This window comes from Choloepus didactylus, chromosome 2, assembly GCF_015220235.1.
Source record: "Choloepus didactylus isolate mChoDid1 chromosome 2, mChoDid1.pri, whole genome shotgun sequence".
In the NCBI taxonomy this organism is placed as follows: domain Eukaryota; kingdom Metazoa; phylum Chordata; class Mammalia; order Pilosa; family Megalonychidae; genus Choloepus; species Choloepus didactylus.
The window spans coordinates 119,686,479-119,701,871 of NC_051308.1; the positions used below are offsets into that span (position 1 = coordinate 119,686,479).

Here is a 15,393-nt window from a genome sequence, read left to right on the forward strand (position 1 = left end):
ATCCATCTGAAGTGTACAATCACTGCCTTCTAGTATATTCACAGAGTTATGCATCCAACACTACAATAAATTCTAAAACATTTTCACCCTGAAGAGGGTTCACTATATTATTCAGTCCCATGTTTCATCCTCTGCTTTCCTTTTAGTGACATACATGACCCTAAAGTTTCCCTTTCATCTGCAGTCACACCCACACACATTGCTGTTAGTTACACTCACTATAATGTGCTCCCAGCACCTCCATCCATTTCCAAACATTTATGATCAACTTCATTTCATATTCTGAACAAGTTAAGCATCAACTCCCCATCCTCTGCCCTCATTCTATCTTCTGGTGACCTATGATCTAGATATTAACACCAGGAGTTTGCTAGTTATATTTAGTAGATATATTGTGAGGTCATACACTATTTGTCCTTTTGCGTCTGACTTATTTCATTCAACATAATGTCCTCAAGTTTCAACCATGTAGTCATATGTGTCATGACTTCATTTCTTCTTACAGCTGCATAATATTCCACCTGCTGTCTGCTTCTTAGCAAGCTGTCTGGATATCCTCATTCTGGTTGCCATCTCTGGCGGGACAACATAAGCCTTTCCTAAAATCCCTGGAGTAGCGACTGCATGCATGGGAGAAAAGCCCCATTGTATTCACCTTGAGCTCTTGAGATGACAGGATTTAGAGCTTTTCATCTATCCGTAGAGGAGCTTACTGCAGGATCTCCATGCTGAAACCCGCCTCTTCCTCATCCAGATGCTGAATCAGAACCTTTCACACACCTCCCAGTGCTTGGACCAGTCCTGGCTCCTGCTTGGGGTGTTGGGGACACAACGCAAGGGTGATTTAACAACTAGGATATCAGGGTGCTGACCAATCCAAATAAACACTGGCCATTACCAATGCAAACCAGCTGGTTGAACTGCAGGGCCCCCAAAACAGCATTGACCATTGTCCACAGTGACACGTACAGAGGCTTCTTGCCTCTCTCAACACTTGCTCATCACCAGCTTTTATGCTGAGCCCCAGGCCTTCGTCTGGCTGCTCTGAGCTCCGCCTCACTCGGCTGACTGCTACCTGCTTCACACAAAGCCCTCTCCACTGGTGTAAGGCCAGCACATGAAGGGATGAGTTTCCCAACTGCCCTGTCATTATTTTCATCCTAGGGTCTGCCGAAACCGTTCAGATAAAAAAACTTAGATTAAAAAATCACCCAGGGTAACCTAGAGCAGAAAGGGGGATGGAGTGATTAGGCAAGGGCACAGAAACATGTCATACTCCTCTCAAGTGAGAATACTCAACATTAAATCAGATGTGGAGAATGGTTCTGCCACTGTATCAGGCAACTTCAGGTTTCAGGGAGACAGTTCCTTTGTGTCATTCCAGCCTTTTCCCTGCCCCTATCCCAGAGTTTACAGAGGACCTTCCACTTCCCAGCTATATTAGTCAGGGTTCTCCTGGGGTGGGGAGGGGGTGGGATTATATATATAATGCAAGCATTTTGAGATTTATTATAGCAATTGGATCACACAACTGTGAGGATGGGCAAGTCCGAATTCTGTAGGGCAGGTCACAAGCTGAGAACTCTGATGAAGGTTTTCAATGAATTCCCCAGCAGAAGCTGGCTGGCTGAAAGAGATGGAAATTATTCCTTCTGATTGCTGAAATCATCACTTGGATTCTCTCAATTGCCTTAGTTGATTAAGTGTAGTCAATCATAGATGCAACCAACTTACTGACGATTTAAATCCATGAAATACCCTCACAGTAACAATCAGGCCAGTGCTTGCTTGACCAAACAACTGGTCACCAAAACCTATCCTAGTTGACACATGAACTTTACCTTCACACCAGCCAACATACACAAGAATGAAATTCCACTCTAAAATTAGGCAATGCAGAGATGCCACAAGCCACAGAGTAACCCAAAGGAGTTAACAGCAGGTTCCTTGTAGCATCAGTTGGCTTTTAAAAGTAACTTTACTTTTCAACTTTGGAGAAAGGTTATGTGGACAGCCACAGAATAGGGTGATGTGATGAAATTGTCTCAAGTCCTCTTGGGTGAACTATATGTAGGAAGATATTTTGAGATGCTCACATAACCTGGGGTTCTGGAATTGCTCTAACCTCTTACCACAGAGTCTCTGGCAACTGAACAAAGAAAAAGCCTTTCTACACACAGGACAGTGTTTGCCTATGGATTTTTGAGGAAAGTGGCTGAAGAGTTAGGAAATGAGCTTAATTTTTGTTAGAAAGGGTCACTTCATCTACTGTAGCCTGTTTTTCTAGCTATCAATGGGCTCAAGTGACCTCCACACCCAGATGCCATATCACACGATGCACATAATCTTTCCAGGCGGGGGTGAGTTGTGCCCTCAGCGCAGCCAGAGTCCAGATTCAGCTGACGGTTGCTGCGACAGGGACAAAGCAAAAAGCTCCTTGGTTCATAGGTTTCCGTGCAAGAGTCTGAAGCCCGCTCCTGTATTCTCAAAGGAACGAGGAAACCAGTGCTCTTCAGTAGAGTGCCTTGGGCACTCTCCACAAATCACCTCGTTTAATCCTCACTGCAGCTCCGAGAGGTGTTATTATCCCTTTCTTACCAGTGAAGACACACAGGATTAGGGGAAATAAGTACTGCGTTCAAGGTCACAGAGCTGCAGAAGCAGCAAAGCGACCTTGCTGTTCAGGTCAAGGCCCGTCACCTTGAGTCTGCAGTATGGCAAGGCTATGACCTACCCATTCTCCAAGCTCACCTCGGACGCTAGGGTAGTGGGGACTGTCACAGTTCCCATCAACATTTAGTTCAATCACCGAGCTAGGAGTCCACGGTGGTGGGTTCACGCCTGTCAGTGCCCATCACCTGCTGTGTCAGCCCTCTCAGCCCAGGTGGGAGTTAAAGACGGCACAAGGTCGAGATGGAGCATCCCCTACTAAAAGGGAAATACCCTCCAAGAGTCAAACCTTTTGGCAGAAATACCATTCTGCCGTATTTCTCATGAAAACCATCTTTGTTTTTTAATGTCAAGTAATACACCATCCCACTGGCACCAAACTCATTTTTTGAACTCACCAAAGAGCCTCATGCCCTCCGCCTTTATGCATGCTTCCTGCCTCTGACAAAATCCTTCCAAATCGATTCTGTGGCACCCATGTCCTTGGCTCTAATTCCTCCTCTAGAGTCAACAGAATTTTAAACACACCTACACTTCAGCCCATCCCACAAGAAAAACTTCCATGGGTGTGGGCTTGGGTATTAGTCATCCTTACACCAAGCACCTGGCCTCAGATAAGGTACTTTCCCTCTCTGAACTCAAAATCCACCTGACTGTTCCAGAAACTGGCATGACAGAGATGTCCTGAGGCATGATGAGGGGCTGATGGAAACAAGTTCCATGAGGCTGGGCACAAACTGCTGTCCATGTTTGTTGAATTACATTTATTAATATGCATTCCAGATGAAGGTGCCGTAGGAACCCGAGGTATCTCATGCTTTGTTCCTGTAAAAAGGCTTCTGAGTAAGCTTGAAGAGAAGCACCAGGATCATCCACCAGGCACCCACACCCAGGCACGCAAGCCCCCCTGTCCCAGCACCCCCCATACCACCTGCACTCCTGCGGCCAACCCAAGCCCGGTGGCTGCCCTCTGGTGGCTCCGCAGAATAATGGCAACACAAGGAGGCCTGGAGAGTCAGGGTAGGCTCTTTATTAGGTGATGGCCGCACTACAGGGGTCAGATATAAGCAGTGTCAGCCCAGGGAATGAGGATCTTCTCTCCTTGTCGAGCTCAGTGGGAAGGTTTCTTCAGAAAAGCCCCAGAGGCTGGGACCCACAAGCTCCAAGTTTAGAAGTAGAACTGGAAGGCCTCGGTCACGTGCTGTTTCCAGGCCTCCAGGCTGGGCAGCAGAGAGGAGATGCCCATGACGTGCCAGGGCAGCCCATCCGACTCCACCGAGGTCTGGTAGGACAGTAGCTGCACGCCCGCCTCTGTCAGGAGGCCTGGGGAGGAGAAGAAATCCCTGATTGATAGAGGGCAGGGGGAACGCAAAATGCAGGACTAGGAAAATGCAGGACTAGAAGTTGTGGGCTTCGATAATCGAAGCTCCAGTGTGGGGGATGATCTCAGAATCCAAGATCTCAGAGATGGAAGGAACAATAGGGTGTGTACCCAGCCTCTCTCACTATTTCAGAGGCTCCAGGAACATCCCGACCATTGTGCAAGAAAGGGAAGACAAAATCCTGCCACAAGGAGCTATAGCCATCTCTTAACTTGCTGATTGCCAGTTTTATTCGGACCAAAAGCAAAGGAGAAAAGCAGGGGAAAGTTCCTCTGGGCATCTAGCAAGGATGGTGAAATGAGGCCCTGGGAGGGCTGGGTGACACATCTTCTGACAAACCATAAACTGGAAGTGCTCCAGCACCTGGAGGGGATGGCCTGGCAGGTAGAGGAAACCTGCACTCAAGGGCTCTGAGCTCCTGGGAGGTTGCTCCATAGGCTCATCCAAATAGAGCGCTTAAAGGTATAGGTGGTGGGGTGGGGTGTGGGAATCCTGTGTCTTATGCATGACTGTTCTGTAAGCCCACTTCTCTAATAAAGAAAAACAAAACAAAACAAAATAGTGCACATGACATGATGAGCAGGGGCTCTGATCGCACCCCCTCCATGCGCTGCTCTGAGACCTCAGATACAGTACTATCCACCTCTGAACTCAGAATCCACACGACTGTTCTGGAAACTGGTATGACAGAGATGTCCTGAGGCATGCCAAGGGGCTGATGGAAGCAGATCTGTGAAGCCTAATCCTGGAGCAGAACCACCCTGTTTCCTGTCCCCACCCCTGCCTCAAGGGCACCAGCTGGCTTGGCTTGCCCCACAGGTCCCTCCTCACCAATCATGGTAAGCAGTATCTCAGGCCTGGAGGGCAGAGCCCGGAACATGAGCAGGGGCAGGCCTCGGCGGAGAGGCACTTCTGGCCTAAAGACAGCTCCGTTGAGTGTCTGTAGCACAGGTGTGGTGCCCTGGACCAAGCCCGTAGCTTGGTAGGGGGCATCGGCCAGGGCCACGGTGAGGAGGCAGTCCCCACGGCCCTGCTCCCCTGGCGCCGCTGGGCTGTGGGAGGTGGTCACCTGGGGAAAGAAGGCAGGAGGTCTAGTTAGTCTTCCTAGCTGCCCATGGCCACCCTCTCCCTCGGTCCAGTCACGCAGTCATAGGGCTTCAGCCAGACTAACATGCTCAGCAGATCAGGGAAGGGGGGAGAGGGCAAATGGGCTAAACCTCAGGCCCCCTAAAAATCAGCTTCCTGGGACAGGCAATGGCATTCCTGGAGGGACGGCAAAGAGCTCTGCCAGGTACAGATCCAGGCTTGAGAGGGTGGGAACTGGGGAGGGAAAAAGGAAGGCAGGGCTGGAGAAGGTCTGCTATGGAGGCTGACCCGGTCCCTCCTGCTCTGACTTCCTGCTTCCTGCACAGAGTAGAATGAGTAGGCTGGTTGGGAGGTGGGAGTGGAGGGGGTGAGGCAAAGGGTGGGGAGGTGGGAAAGCTCTGGGAATAGGGGGATGTAATCACTCTCTGGTGCCCTACTGTCTTTTGCTTCTGCTAGCTCCCATTGGCTGAGAAACACAAACTTTGCTCTATAAAGGGAATCAGAGGTGAAGACCCCAGAGGAAAAGCAGTGAAGGGCAGCAGAGGGTCTGGGGGCTGTGGTTTGCAAGCTACTCAAGAAGTGCTGTGGTTTAAAAAAAAAAAAAGAGCACTGGATGAAGAGTCAGAGCCACAGTGCCCTGGGCTAGCTCCAAACCTCCGGTCAGATACTAGCCAGTCCACCATTTTCTTCATCTATGAAATGGAGGTGCTCCTAGTTCCTCCCATTCACAGAACATTTAAGGTTCACAGAGCATTTCCACATGTACTATTTCATTTAATCTTCACAGCAACACTTGGAGCTAGACAGCATCTCCATTTTGCAGATGTAGAAACGATGGCCACCTCTCACAGAGACAGGGTCAAAGGCAAGACTTGAACCCAGGACTTGGACTCATAGAGTAAGGCTGCAAACGTGTTCTGAAAAGGCACTCTGCAGGTGGAGGAGAGGGGAGGGTGAAGGGGAGGGCAGGGGCAGGGACGCACATTGAGCCCAGCCTCTTTCACCAGCAACTTGGCATTCACCAAGTTCACATCCATCTGACTGGATCCTTCTTTCAGGAGGCCGACAACGACTGCGGGGCCCAGGCAGTTTGCAGTGTTCTTCAGGGATGCTCCTGGGGACCGAGAGAAGCCACTGTAAGGTCCCTGTTTATGGAGCAACAGAGCGGCGGGCAGAGGCCCCTGGCACCTAGCTCTGGGCTGTGGCCTGCTCACTGCCCTGGAAGCCCCAGCCCCAGCATACCCAGGGCATCCCCACTTCTTCTCAGAGCCACTGGGGAAGGTACACTCAGGTCCAAGCCAGGAAACCCAGGACACTCCAAACCAGCCTGAGAAACCCTTCTACAATCAGCCTGACACCACTGCCCTCCCGCTATTGGCCTGCCTGTCATTCCCCAATGGGACACTTGAGGAACTTCCTACTCCCCCTCTCCATCCCCACTACCTGGCGCTGTGACCCTTGCCAGCATCAGGAAATAGCAGGAGGAGCAAGGGAAGCAATTGCTCCCCTGGGAGGCCCAGATTCCCGCCGTCTGAGTCTGAAAGGGCCTTGTCTTGCTTCCTCTGAGGCTCAGGCACACAGGCCAGTGGGATCCCTGGCTCTGCCCTCCCCAGGCACCGTCCATGCTTGTGGGTCTAAACACCACCCACCCACCCCCAATCTCCCCAAGGTGTGTGGACGCCCAGCAGTCAATGGGGGACGAGTCTCTTGACCACATCTGCATACTGCTGAACCCACGACAAAGGGTCCAGAGCCTGAGGTCACTCTCCTGTTCCCACTCCATGGCTGAGCAAAGGCCCCCAGGGAACATCAGCTTGCCCAAGGGCCCACCTTAGTAGGTCACAGAGCACAAAATGTCCCCAGGGTTTATCTGATACCTCTGCTCCCTGAATTTCACTGCATCCATGAAGAAACAGGGAAAGTTACCAAGCAGGTAAGTGACAAGTTCAAACCAGAAACAAATGTCCTGTGCCCCTTCCAATCAACTTCCTCCTGCCTTGCATGAAAGTCTCTCTCTTGCGGAGGTGCCTCTTATACCCAAACCACAATTATCTTTAAAATATTGCATAAACATGATTTGAGAAAATTAAATGCATTTTCCCAATGACCTCGAATTTAGATTTTAATTTCTCAACTAGTGTTCAATGGCCTCATCAGTTTTTTGGACTCCCCCACACTCCCACAGTAGAAAGTGAGCATGGGACGTGGATCTGAGTCCTTCACTCAGCCCTGCGACCTGCCGCAGATGCTCCTAGCAGGGTGCCGAGTCCACACTCCCCCTCCCTCCAGGGTCCCCAGTGCATCTGTGCAGTCGGCAATGTGTGGGCTCACCCTGTGTCACCACCTGGATGGTCCCTTTGAGGGACCCAGCCCAGGCTCGCATCAGCGTCCCCAGAGCTTCCGCCAGACCAATCCAAGGCTTAGTGTGTGGACAGAAGGCGCTGGTGAGGGCCTGGGCGTTCACCTGCAGAGAAAGGGGGAGCAGGGCTGCGGTCAGCAGAGACAGGCCAGGGGCTCGCCTGCCCGACTCACCTCTCAAATCAAGGTCTTGTGGTTGAGACTCAGCTCCGCATGGAGAGCAGAAGGCACAGGGACACCCTTGCTTTGGGTGCCTGGTGGGTGACAACTTCCATCAGCCACCAAGGAGACAATCACTTACCCTTATAGATGAGAACTGGAGCCAGGAATGGACACAAAAAACTCACACCACTCAATATTGCCAGAGAGGTAAAAAGACATTTCCCCTCCACTGAAATGTGTTGGCCCTGGCCCCACTTCATAGGAGATTTGTTTTACTGTTCTGGGGAAGGGTCCAAACAATACAACAAGAAGGTGGGTCTTTGACAGAAAATGTTTTGGGACTCATGGATTACTTGGAATGCATACTGGTGAGTATCTCTAGGATGGTATCCCTAATTTGCCCTTATTTTTATCTTTTATTTCAATCTTTAAAATGTTTACACTGTAACTAAACATGATGACAAAATATCACACTGTGAAACTGGTTTCAGATAATTTCGATAATCCTATTGTGTTTCAAACACTGACCCATGTGAAGTCTATAAGGCATGCTGGGGAGTTGTGGGGAACAAAAGCTGCAAGTCCTCCTCAAGTTCTAAGTCCAGGATCTGGCCAGCTGGATCTCCAGCAGGGGACTGACAACAAAGCCAGTCTGTTCCTGGACCAAAATTGTTATTCCTTTTTTGTGGTTCAAGACGCTCTGGTTGTGAGTTAGGTATTTGCCAATTTTATTAAAGTAACTTGTAAACAGAACTAAGAAGGATTTAATTAGAAACCTGGGGTTTTATGCAAATCAAACAGGCAGCTACAAGATGTAATGAAAACGTGGGTGCCTCTATTCCTTTGTTCATAAAAATGTAATGGGCAGAGATTTAAAAAAGAAAGAGCAGAGAAAGAGAAAGAGGAGAGAGAGGAGAGAATGAGAATCTTGGCATTAGGAAAAAACATCCAGGCAGGGCTTCACACTAGATCCTTCTGGGTGGGAGGGCAGCCTGTTGTGAGGGCTTCCTGCTGCAGGGCTTCTCTTTATCCTCTCCAAGGGGATACAGATACAGAAAGAAGAGTCATGAGCCAGGAAGTTGAACAAGAGAAGATGAGCTGCTCGAGGACAACTGGAGTGCCTGGCTCAACAGCCAAACAGCCGGTTGGGCTGACAGCCTACAGCAGTTAAGAGAAAAAGTGCTTGGCTGTGAGACCCTAAAAGGCAGGTGCCAGCCTCCTTGCTCCCTGTCCCCTGTGTGGCCCTGCAGAGCCCAACCCAGAGAAGGTGCTCAATGCAGGCTTGCCCAGCAAAAGGGCTCATAGCCTTCTCTGGAAGACAAGCTGGAGGACTCCGGGAAAAGTTAAGCACCTTTGGACACGAACCTGACGATATCGTTAATCTGTATCTAAGGTTAGAATAGGAAGCAGTAAAGAACTGGAGAGGGAGATACTTTCTATGTGATTTTTTAAAAAAGTGTCTTTCCTGCCAAATCTCTCCTCTGAGACTATCAGCTGCTTTGACTGGAGAGTTAAATTTGCCAGGGTTTAGCTATTTCACCAAGAGATTCTATCTCCTAAATGAGATGGGGAAATTTTGTGGTTCCACTTGAAGGAGTTTGAATTAAGGAGCTCCTTCCAGGAGAAGCTCGTGGAATGCCACTGCTACCTAATGACAAATGGTAATAACTCGGAAGGACAACCATGAAAGGGCCGAAGGGGGAAAGCCAGGTCAAGGTTGATGAGCAACTGTCATGGACCCGAATAGCAGCCTGGGTCCCATTCAGTGCCACCTGGGAGGAATGCACCTGCTCAGAAGCCTACCAAGTGCAGGACAAGTGAGAAAGTGTTCTCTACGGCCACACTTTTGTCCTCACCAGCTAAAGTCCCTACGGTGAGGGTCGGCCAGGAAAGTCAGGAGACACTCGGCCCATTCACTGACTTGCTGAGCTTATTGATTAAATGCCCTGTGCCAATTCCAGGGTCAAGTGGCATGTGACCTGCAGAGAAGCTTAAGTCATGGTTTGTGTCCTCAAAGAACTTTGAATTTAGTTAAGGAGAAAATATAAACTCACAGAACCTTAATAATACAGAATGTGGTTAATTTTCAAAAAGATGGAGAGGGAGCCAGAAACGCCAAGCAAGTGTAGTGAATCCCTTGAGGGAGGGCTGTACCTTATTCCTATCTGTGCCCCCAACAGGGTTAGGCAGAGTATCTGGTACCCACTGAAGGTTCAGAAATCTCTGAAGAATGAATGAATGAGACAGGCTTGAAGTCAACGTCAGTTTAAAGTTACAGAACAAGGACATACCAGGAAGGGCTCTCAAGGTGAGCAAAGACAACAAGTGGGAATACTCTGCCATGATTTGAGAAAAGTAGAAAAGCCAGCTGGTGTGGACGGTTCATATTGGGAGGTAGGGAGAGCAAGGTTGTCACGGTAAGGTGAGACCTTGGCCAGGGTCATAAGATGGGCATGATAAAAGGAGAGGTCTGGGAAGTTTACAAGGTGAGGGCTCTGTCAAAGCCTTCCACAGAGGCCTTTCTCCCTACCCTGTCCCCAACCCACTGTGTCCAGCAGTTACCCAAGCAATGCTCCTTCCTTCCCATGCGGAGAACAAAGGAGCCTTTCTCTAGAGCCTGGGCCCTGGGAAGCACCACAATCTCTGCAGCAAAGCTACAGTATAGCAGGGATGATCCGACAGCTCCCTGCTGCTTGGCCTCAGGTATCAAGGCTGGAGATAGAACAGGGCTGACTCAGTGTGCCCTCTTATCTTTAGCCCCCAGGGGCAAATCTGTTCACCACAACACTGCTCACCCACGCAGCCACCATCCCCACCGAGAGGCCCGCGCCCCTCTCCTCTCTCATTTCAGGGTGATACTTACAACCCCCACCAGGGATTTCCCCTTCACCATGTCCACGAACTGGACAGCGATATCCTCCCCGCAGCGGCTCTGGGCTTCCTTGGTGCTGGCGCCCAGGTGGGGGCAGCTGATGACATTGTCGTGGTTCACCAGGGCTCGGTCCTGTGGTGGCTCCTGCCCAGACAAAGGCACCCTCTGTGTCGACTGCTCTGTACTGACCACACCTACCCAGGCCGCCCCCAGGGCTTGAGGGAAGCTCTGATGGGGAGGAAGGCAGGAGTGATGCTGCCTTCCTCTTCCATTCTGTCAGAGGTCACTAGATTTCATAACTGGATCTCTCGTACATGTTCCACCACAGCCGAGTGTAGTGAGTAGCAGCTGTGAACCGGATTCGAATCTCAGTTCCACCACTTTCCATCTATGTGCCTTTGGGCAAACCTGGATCTCTCTGAGCCTCGGCTGCCCGACCTATAAAATGGAGTTAATACTACCTATCTTACAACATTATTGTAGGTTCTCAAGTGGTGTTACTATTATTGGTGGTGGTATTTTTTATCCCTGTCTGCATTCTTATAGCACTTACCATCAGTGTACCTCACTAGGTTCTGAAAATAAAACTGGAAAGGGTGCTTATATCCTCCTCGTCTTTAACATGGTGTCATGTTCTTCATAGGCACTCGACAGGGTATCTGCACTCACAGGCTGCCCACATGCAGTGCTCCACCGCACCTTCCAATGTCCCTTCCACCCTCTTGGCTCACTGAGCAGAATGCATTGCCCTTGGGAATGGTGCCAGAGCCTCTTCTTTTCCGGTGTCTCTTCCCAGAGGTCTGTTGGCTCCTGTGCCGGTTTGGATGTATTATGTCCCCTCAAGAGCCATGTTCTTTAATGCAGTCTTGTGGGGACAGATGTGTCAGTGTTGATTAGGTTGGAATCTTTGGATTAAGTTGTTTCCATGGATATGTGACCCACCCAACTATAAGTGGTAATTGGATTATTTCCATGGAGGTGTGGCCCCACCCATTTAGGGTGGGTCTTGATTGATTTATTGGAGTACTTTAAAAAGAGCCAGGCAGGCCCAGGTGCTGCTGCAGCCATGAGGGACACTTTGAAGAATACACAGGAGCTGAGAGAGGAGCTGAAACACAAAATAGGAGCAAGCAGATGCTAGCCACGTGCCTTCCTAGCTAACAGGTTTTCCAGACGCCATTGGCGTTCTTCACTGAAGGAACCCTACTGCTAATGCCTTTGGACATTTGCAAGGCAATAAGACTGTAACTCTGTAAACAAATAAACCCCCTTTATAAAAGCAAATCCATTTCTGGTATTTTGCATAACAGCGGCATTAGCAAACTGGAACACCAATCACTTAATAGTAAGAGCTATGAGGATGCCAGAGATGGCAACATTCAGGGAAAAGTGCTATATGCGGGAGGTGGTGGTACAAAAACGGGCAATGCGTGCCCCTGCCTTCAAGGAGCTTTACAATCTAGTTGAGAAAGATGACCAGAACACATCAAAATGCACTGCTACCCACTGAGAGATTTCAAATGGAGTCGAGAGGTCACTCTGGTGGACATTCTTATGCACTATATAGATAACACCTCTTAGGCTTTAATGTATTGGAAGAGCTAGAAGTAAATACCTGAAACTACCAAACTCCAACCCAGCAGTCTGGACTCCTGAAGACAATTATATAATAATGTAGATTACAAGGGGTGACAGTGTGATTGTGAAGACCTTGTGGATAACACCCCCTTTATCTAGTGTATGGATGAGTAGAAAAATGGGGATAAAAATTAAAGGACAAATGGGGTGGGATGGGGGGATGATTTGGGTGTTCTTTTTTCACTTTTATTTTTTATTCTTGTTCTGGTTCTTTCTGATGTAAGGAAAATGTTCAGAGATAGATTGTGGTGATGAACACATAACTATGTTATCATACTGTGGACAGTGGATTGTATACCATGGATGATTGTATGGTGTGTGAATGTATTTCAATAAAACTGAATTTAATAAAAAAAAAAAAAAAAAAAAAATGCACTGCCACCCAGGGCATGGAACAGACCATGAGCCACAGGGGCTCAGAGAGGCCAATGACTTGCCCAGCCACACAGCTAGTGACAAGCAGGCCCCTGACTGCCTAATTCAAAGTAAACACTCCGTCACAGGAGGGCCTGGGGAAGCTGCGATGCTGGGGGCAGAACTTCACCACAAACACGCTGTTGCCCACTCTGTCTGGTACGAGGGCAGGTTGGGGAGAATGGATGAGTGGAGGTTGTGCTTCTGTTCCTGCAGGGAGACCCAGGGAGAGCAGCCCACCCTGGGGATGGAAGGAATACTTCTAACTATTATCTCCAGGCTTTCTTTCCTCCCTGGGAAGAGGGGAGCAAGAAAGGAAAGCCAGTGGGATCCTGGTTAGAAAGTCCCGTCAGTGGGATTAAATTTTAATCAGGGACCTGTATTAAACCCTTTGTCTCCTTGCCCCAAATCCTTCACCTCACGGATCAATAAAGTCAGCAGCAACTCAGAACTGTTTTGCAACTCCTGTGTTCTTCCAAAATTATTAATACGGTAGCAGTCGGCAGAGCCTGAGACCAGTATTTAGGTCCTATTTGGAACCTGAGTTTGGTAGGACTCCTTTCCTGCCACAGGGCCTCTCTGCTCCTCGTCTCTCTCTTCATATCCCAACACCAGGCACTTACTTCTGTAAACACGTCCAGCGCGGCTCCAGCACACTGGCCAGACTGCAGGGCCCGGAGCAAGGCACCTTCGTCCACAATCCCCCCCCGAGCACAGTTCACCACGCGCACCCCCCTCTTGCACTGGGCAAAGGTGCTGTCATTCAGCAAGCCTGGAAAGAAAGGAAGAGTTGTCCTGCTGTGACAATGCCTGGGACCCCCTGCGTTCAGCACTGGCTCCTGGGGTCCTCCCTTCCCGGCACCAGGTCTTTCACCAGACATCTCTATCTTCCTGTTCAACAACAGCATCTTTGATCTCACCTCTCTCCCTTCTCAGGTGCTTTTGGACAGATACTACAGGTCAAGAGGTTGGTTAGGAAACATCTCAGATGTCCCTGCAGGGGCCCCAGGGAGCATCCATGGGGGGTGGGGGAGTCACTGGGAGGAACATATTGGAGGCACCAACCAACCCAGATGCCCGTGCATTTTCAGCTAGATAAGCCCTCCTCTGGACCCAGATGCCCATGCATTTTTGGCTACATAAGCCCTCTGTCTGATGCAGGGCCATCTCCTCAGGACCTGGGTGTGCCCCCTCCACAGCTGGTGACCCTGCCCTATCTGGTGTGTGGCTTTGGTGGCCAACGCCCCAGGGAGCATATTGCCTACCTGTCGTGGAGGGCAGGAGAGGTGTGTGCACAGTGATGAAGTCACAGAGGGGCCAGATCTCCTCCAGGGGCAGCTGCTGAACTCCAAAGGAGGCAGAGAGCTCTGGAGAAATGATGGGGTCGTACCCTACAGTCTAGTCAGAAGTGAGAGGAGTGAGTGTTGTTATTATTAGAACTGTTACTATTATTCATGATGGCTGCTATTTAATAGTGAGCATTTATCATATACCAAATAGTATGCTGAGCCTTTTGTGAACACCAATTCCATTCCCAAGACAATGTAAAGCAGTTGATCCCATTCTTTCCTCTTCTTCAGAGAGGAGGGAAGCGGAGCTCAACACAACAGGCAGGCGCAGTAACCATTTAAACAGTGAGGAAATGGTCAGGGAGGAGGGAAATGATGGTGGCGGAGCAGGGTTAAGAAGGAGACCAAGCAAGACTTCATTGGGCTGGGTGACACACCAATGCTGACATACCAGTAAGGAGAGTATGGCCCCTCTTTTTGAAATTTCTTTAAATGGTTTAAAATGCATCTAATCTTGGAAGGCATATGATGGCTAAGATCACATAGGGGGAGACGGGACAAGATGGCTGAGTGGTGAGGTGTAGGTTTTAGTTACTCCTCCAGGGCAGTAGGTAGAAAGCCAGGAAATGCATGGATTGGACACCGCAGAGCATTTTGACTTTGGGCATAATTCATACAACACTCATGAACGTGTGGAACAGCTGAGATCAGTGAAATCTGTAAGTTCTCACAGCCAGGGGACCCATGTCCCTCCCTGCCAGGGTCAGTCCTGTGGGAGGAGGGGCCGTCAGTGCTGGGATCGAGGAGGGTGAACTGCAGCTGCGGCTCTTATTGAAAAATCAGACTGCTGATCCAAACTCCAAACATAGACTGAGACCAGACACTGGAGCATCTGGGAGCAGCCAGCCTGGCCGAGAGGAAATAGGGATAGCAAAAACAGCAAGGAAAACCCAAAAATCAAAACAGAGACTTTCTGGAGTTCTGCTGAACATAAAATGGAGAAGGGCAGGGCTCAGGACTCAAACAGACTCAGGCTCATATGCAAATCCAGAGGTTGAGGTCCCTTGTCTGAAAAGCCGGTTTCTTTGCTTTCTTGACTGTTCCTTAATGGCCCTAATCTCCTTGTCTCTTAGCATTTCAGTAGCCCATTAGATCTGCAAGGAGGGCCCTTCTTTTTTTTTAATTTTTAAAAAATTTTTTTTATCTTTTTCTCTTTTTCTAAAAGAATTACTCTAAGAAGCCCATTAAAGAAAACCTCCAACACTTGCAATTTGGGGCCAGGCAAGAGCAGAGCTAACAGCTCTGAGAGACAAAGCAGTAAGTCCAGTGGCTGGGAAAATTCGCTAAACACCACAACTTCCCAACAAAAGGGCGGTGTCCCCTTATAGCTATCTTCCAGGAGGGCTGGGAATGCTCCTGCCCGGAGCCAGCACCACAGCCCAGATATGCCCCAAACAACCCAGTGTGACGGGAAGTGTTTCCACAACACACGTACACACCACAATATTGGGCTAGGACAATA

General features: G+C 49.4%; 1 protein-coding gene across 1 annotated transcript in view; it reads right to left on the reverse strand.

Moving 5' to 3' along the window:
• Positions 1–3,684: 3,684 nt before the first annotated feature.
• PHGDH (phosphoglycerate dehydrogenase) overlaps positions 3,685–15,393 on the reverse strand; it is a 45,024-nt gene continuing 33,315 nt past the window's right edge. The window contains exons 6-12 of the mRNA XM_037826248.1: positions 13,848–13,980; positions 13,206–13,354; positions 10,522–10,674; positions 7,470–7,602; positions 6,122–6,252; positions 4,884–5,121; positions 3,685–3,993 (exon numbers count right to left, since the gene is read on the reverse strand). Coding sequence (XP_037682176.1) covers positions 3,839–3,993; positions 4,884–5,121; positions 6,122–6,252; positions 7,470–7,602; positions 10,522–10,674; positions 13,206–13,354; positions 13,848–13,980 — 1,092 coding nt within the window. The 3' untranslated portion in view covers positions 3,685–3,838. The remainder of the gene's footprint in view (positions 3,994–4,883; positions 5,122–6,121; positions 6,253–7,469; positions 7,603–10,521; positions 10,675–13,205; positions 13,355–13,847; positions 13,981–15,393) is intronic.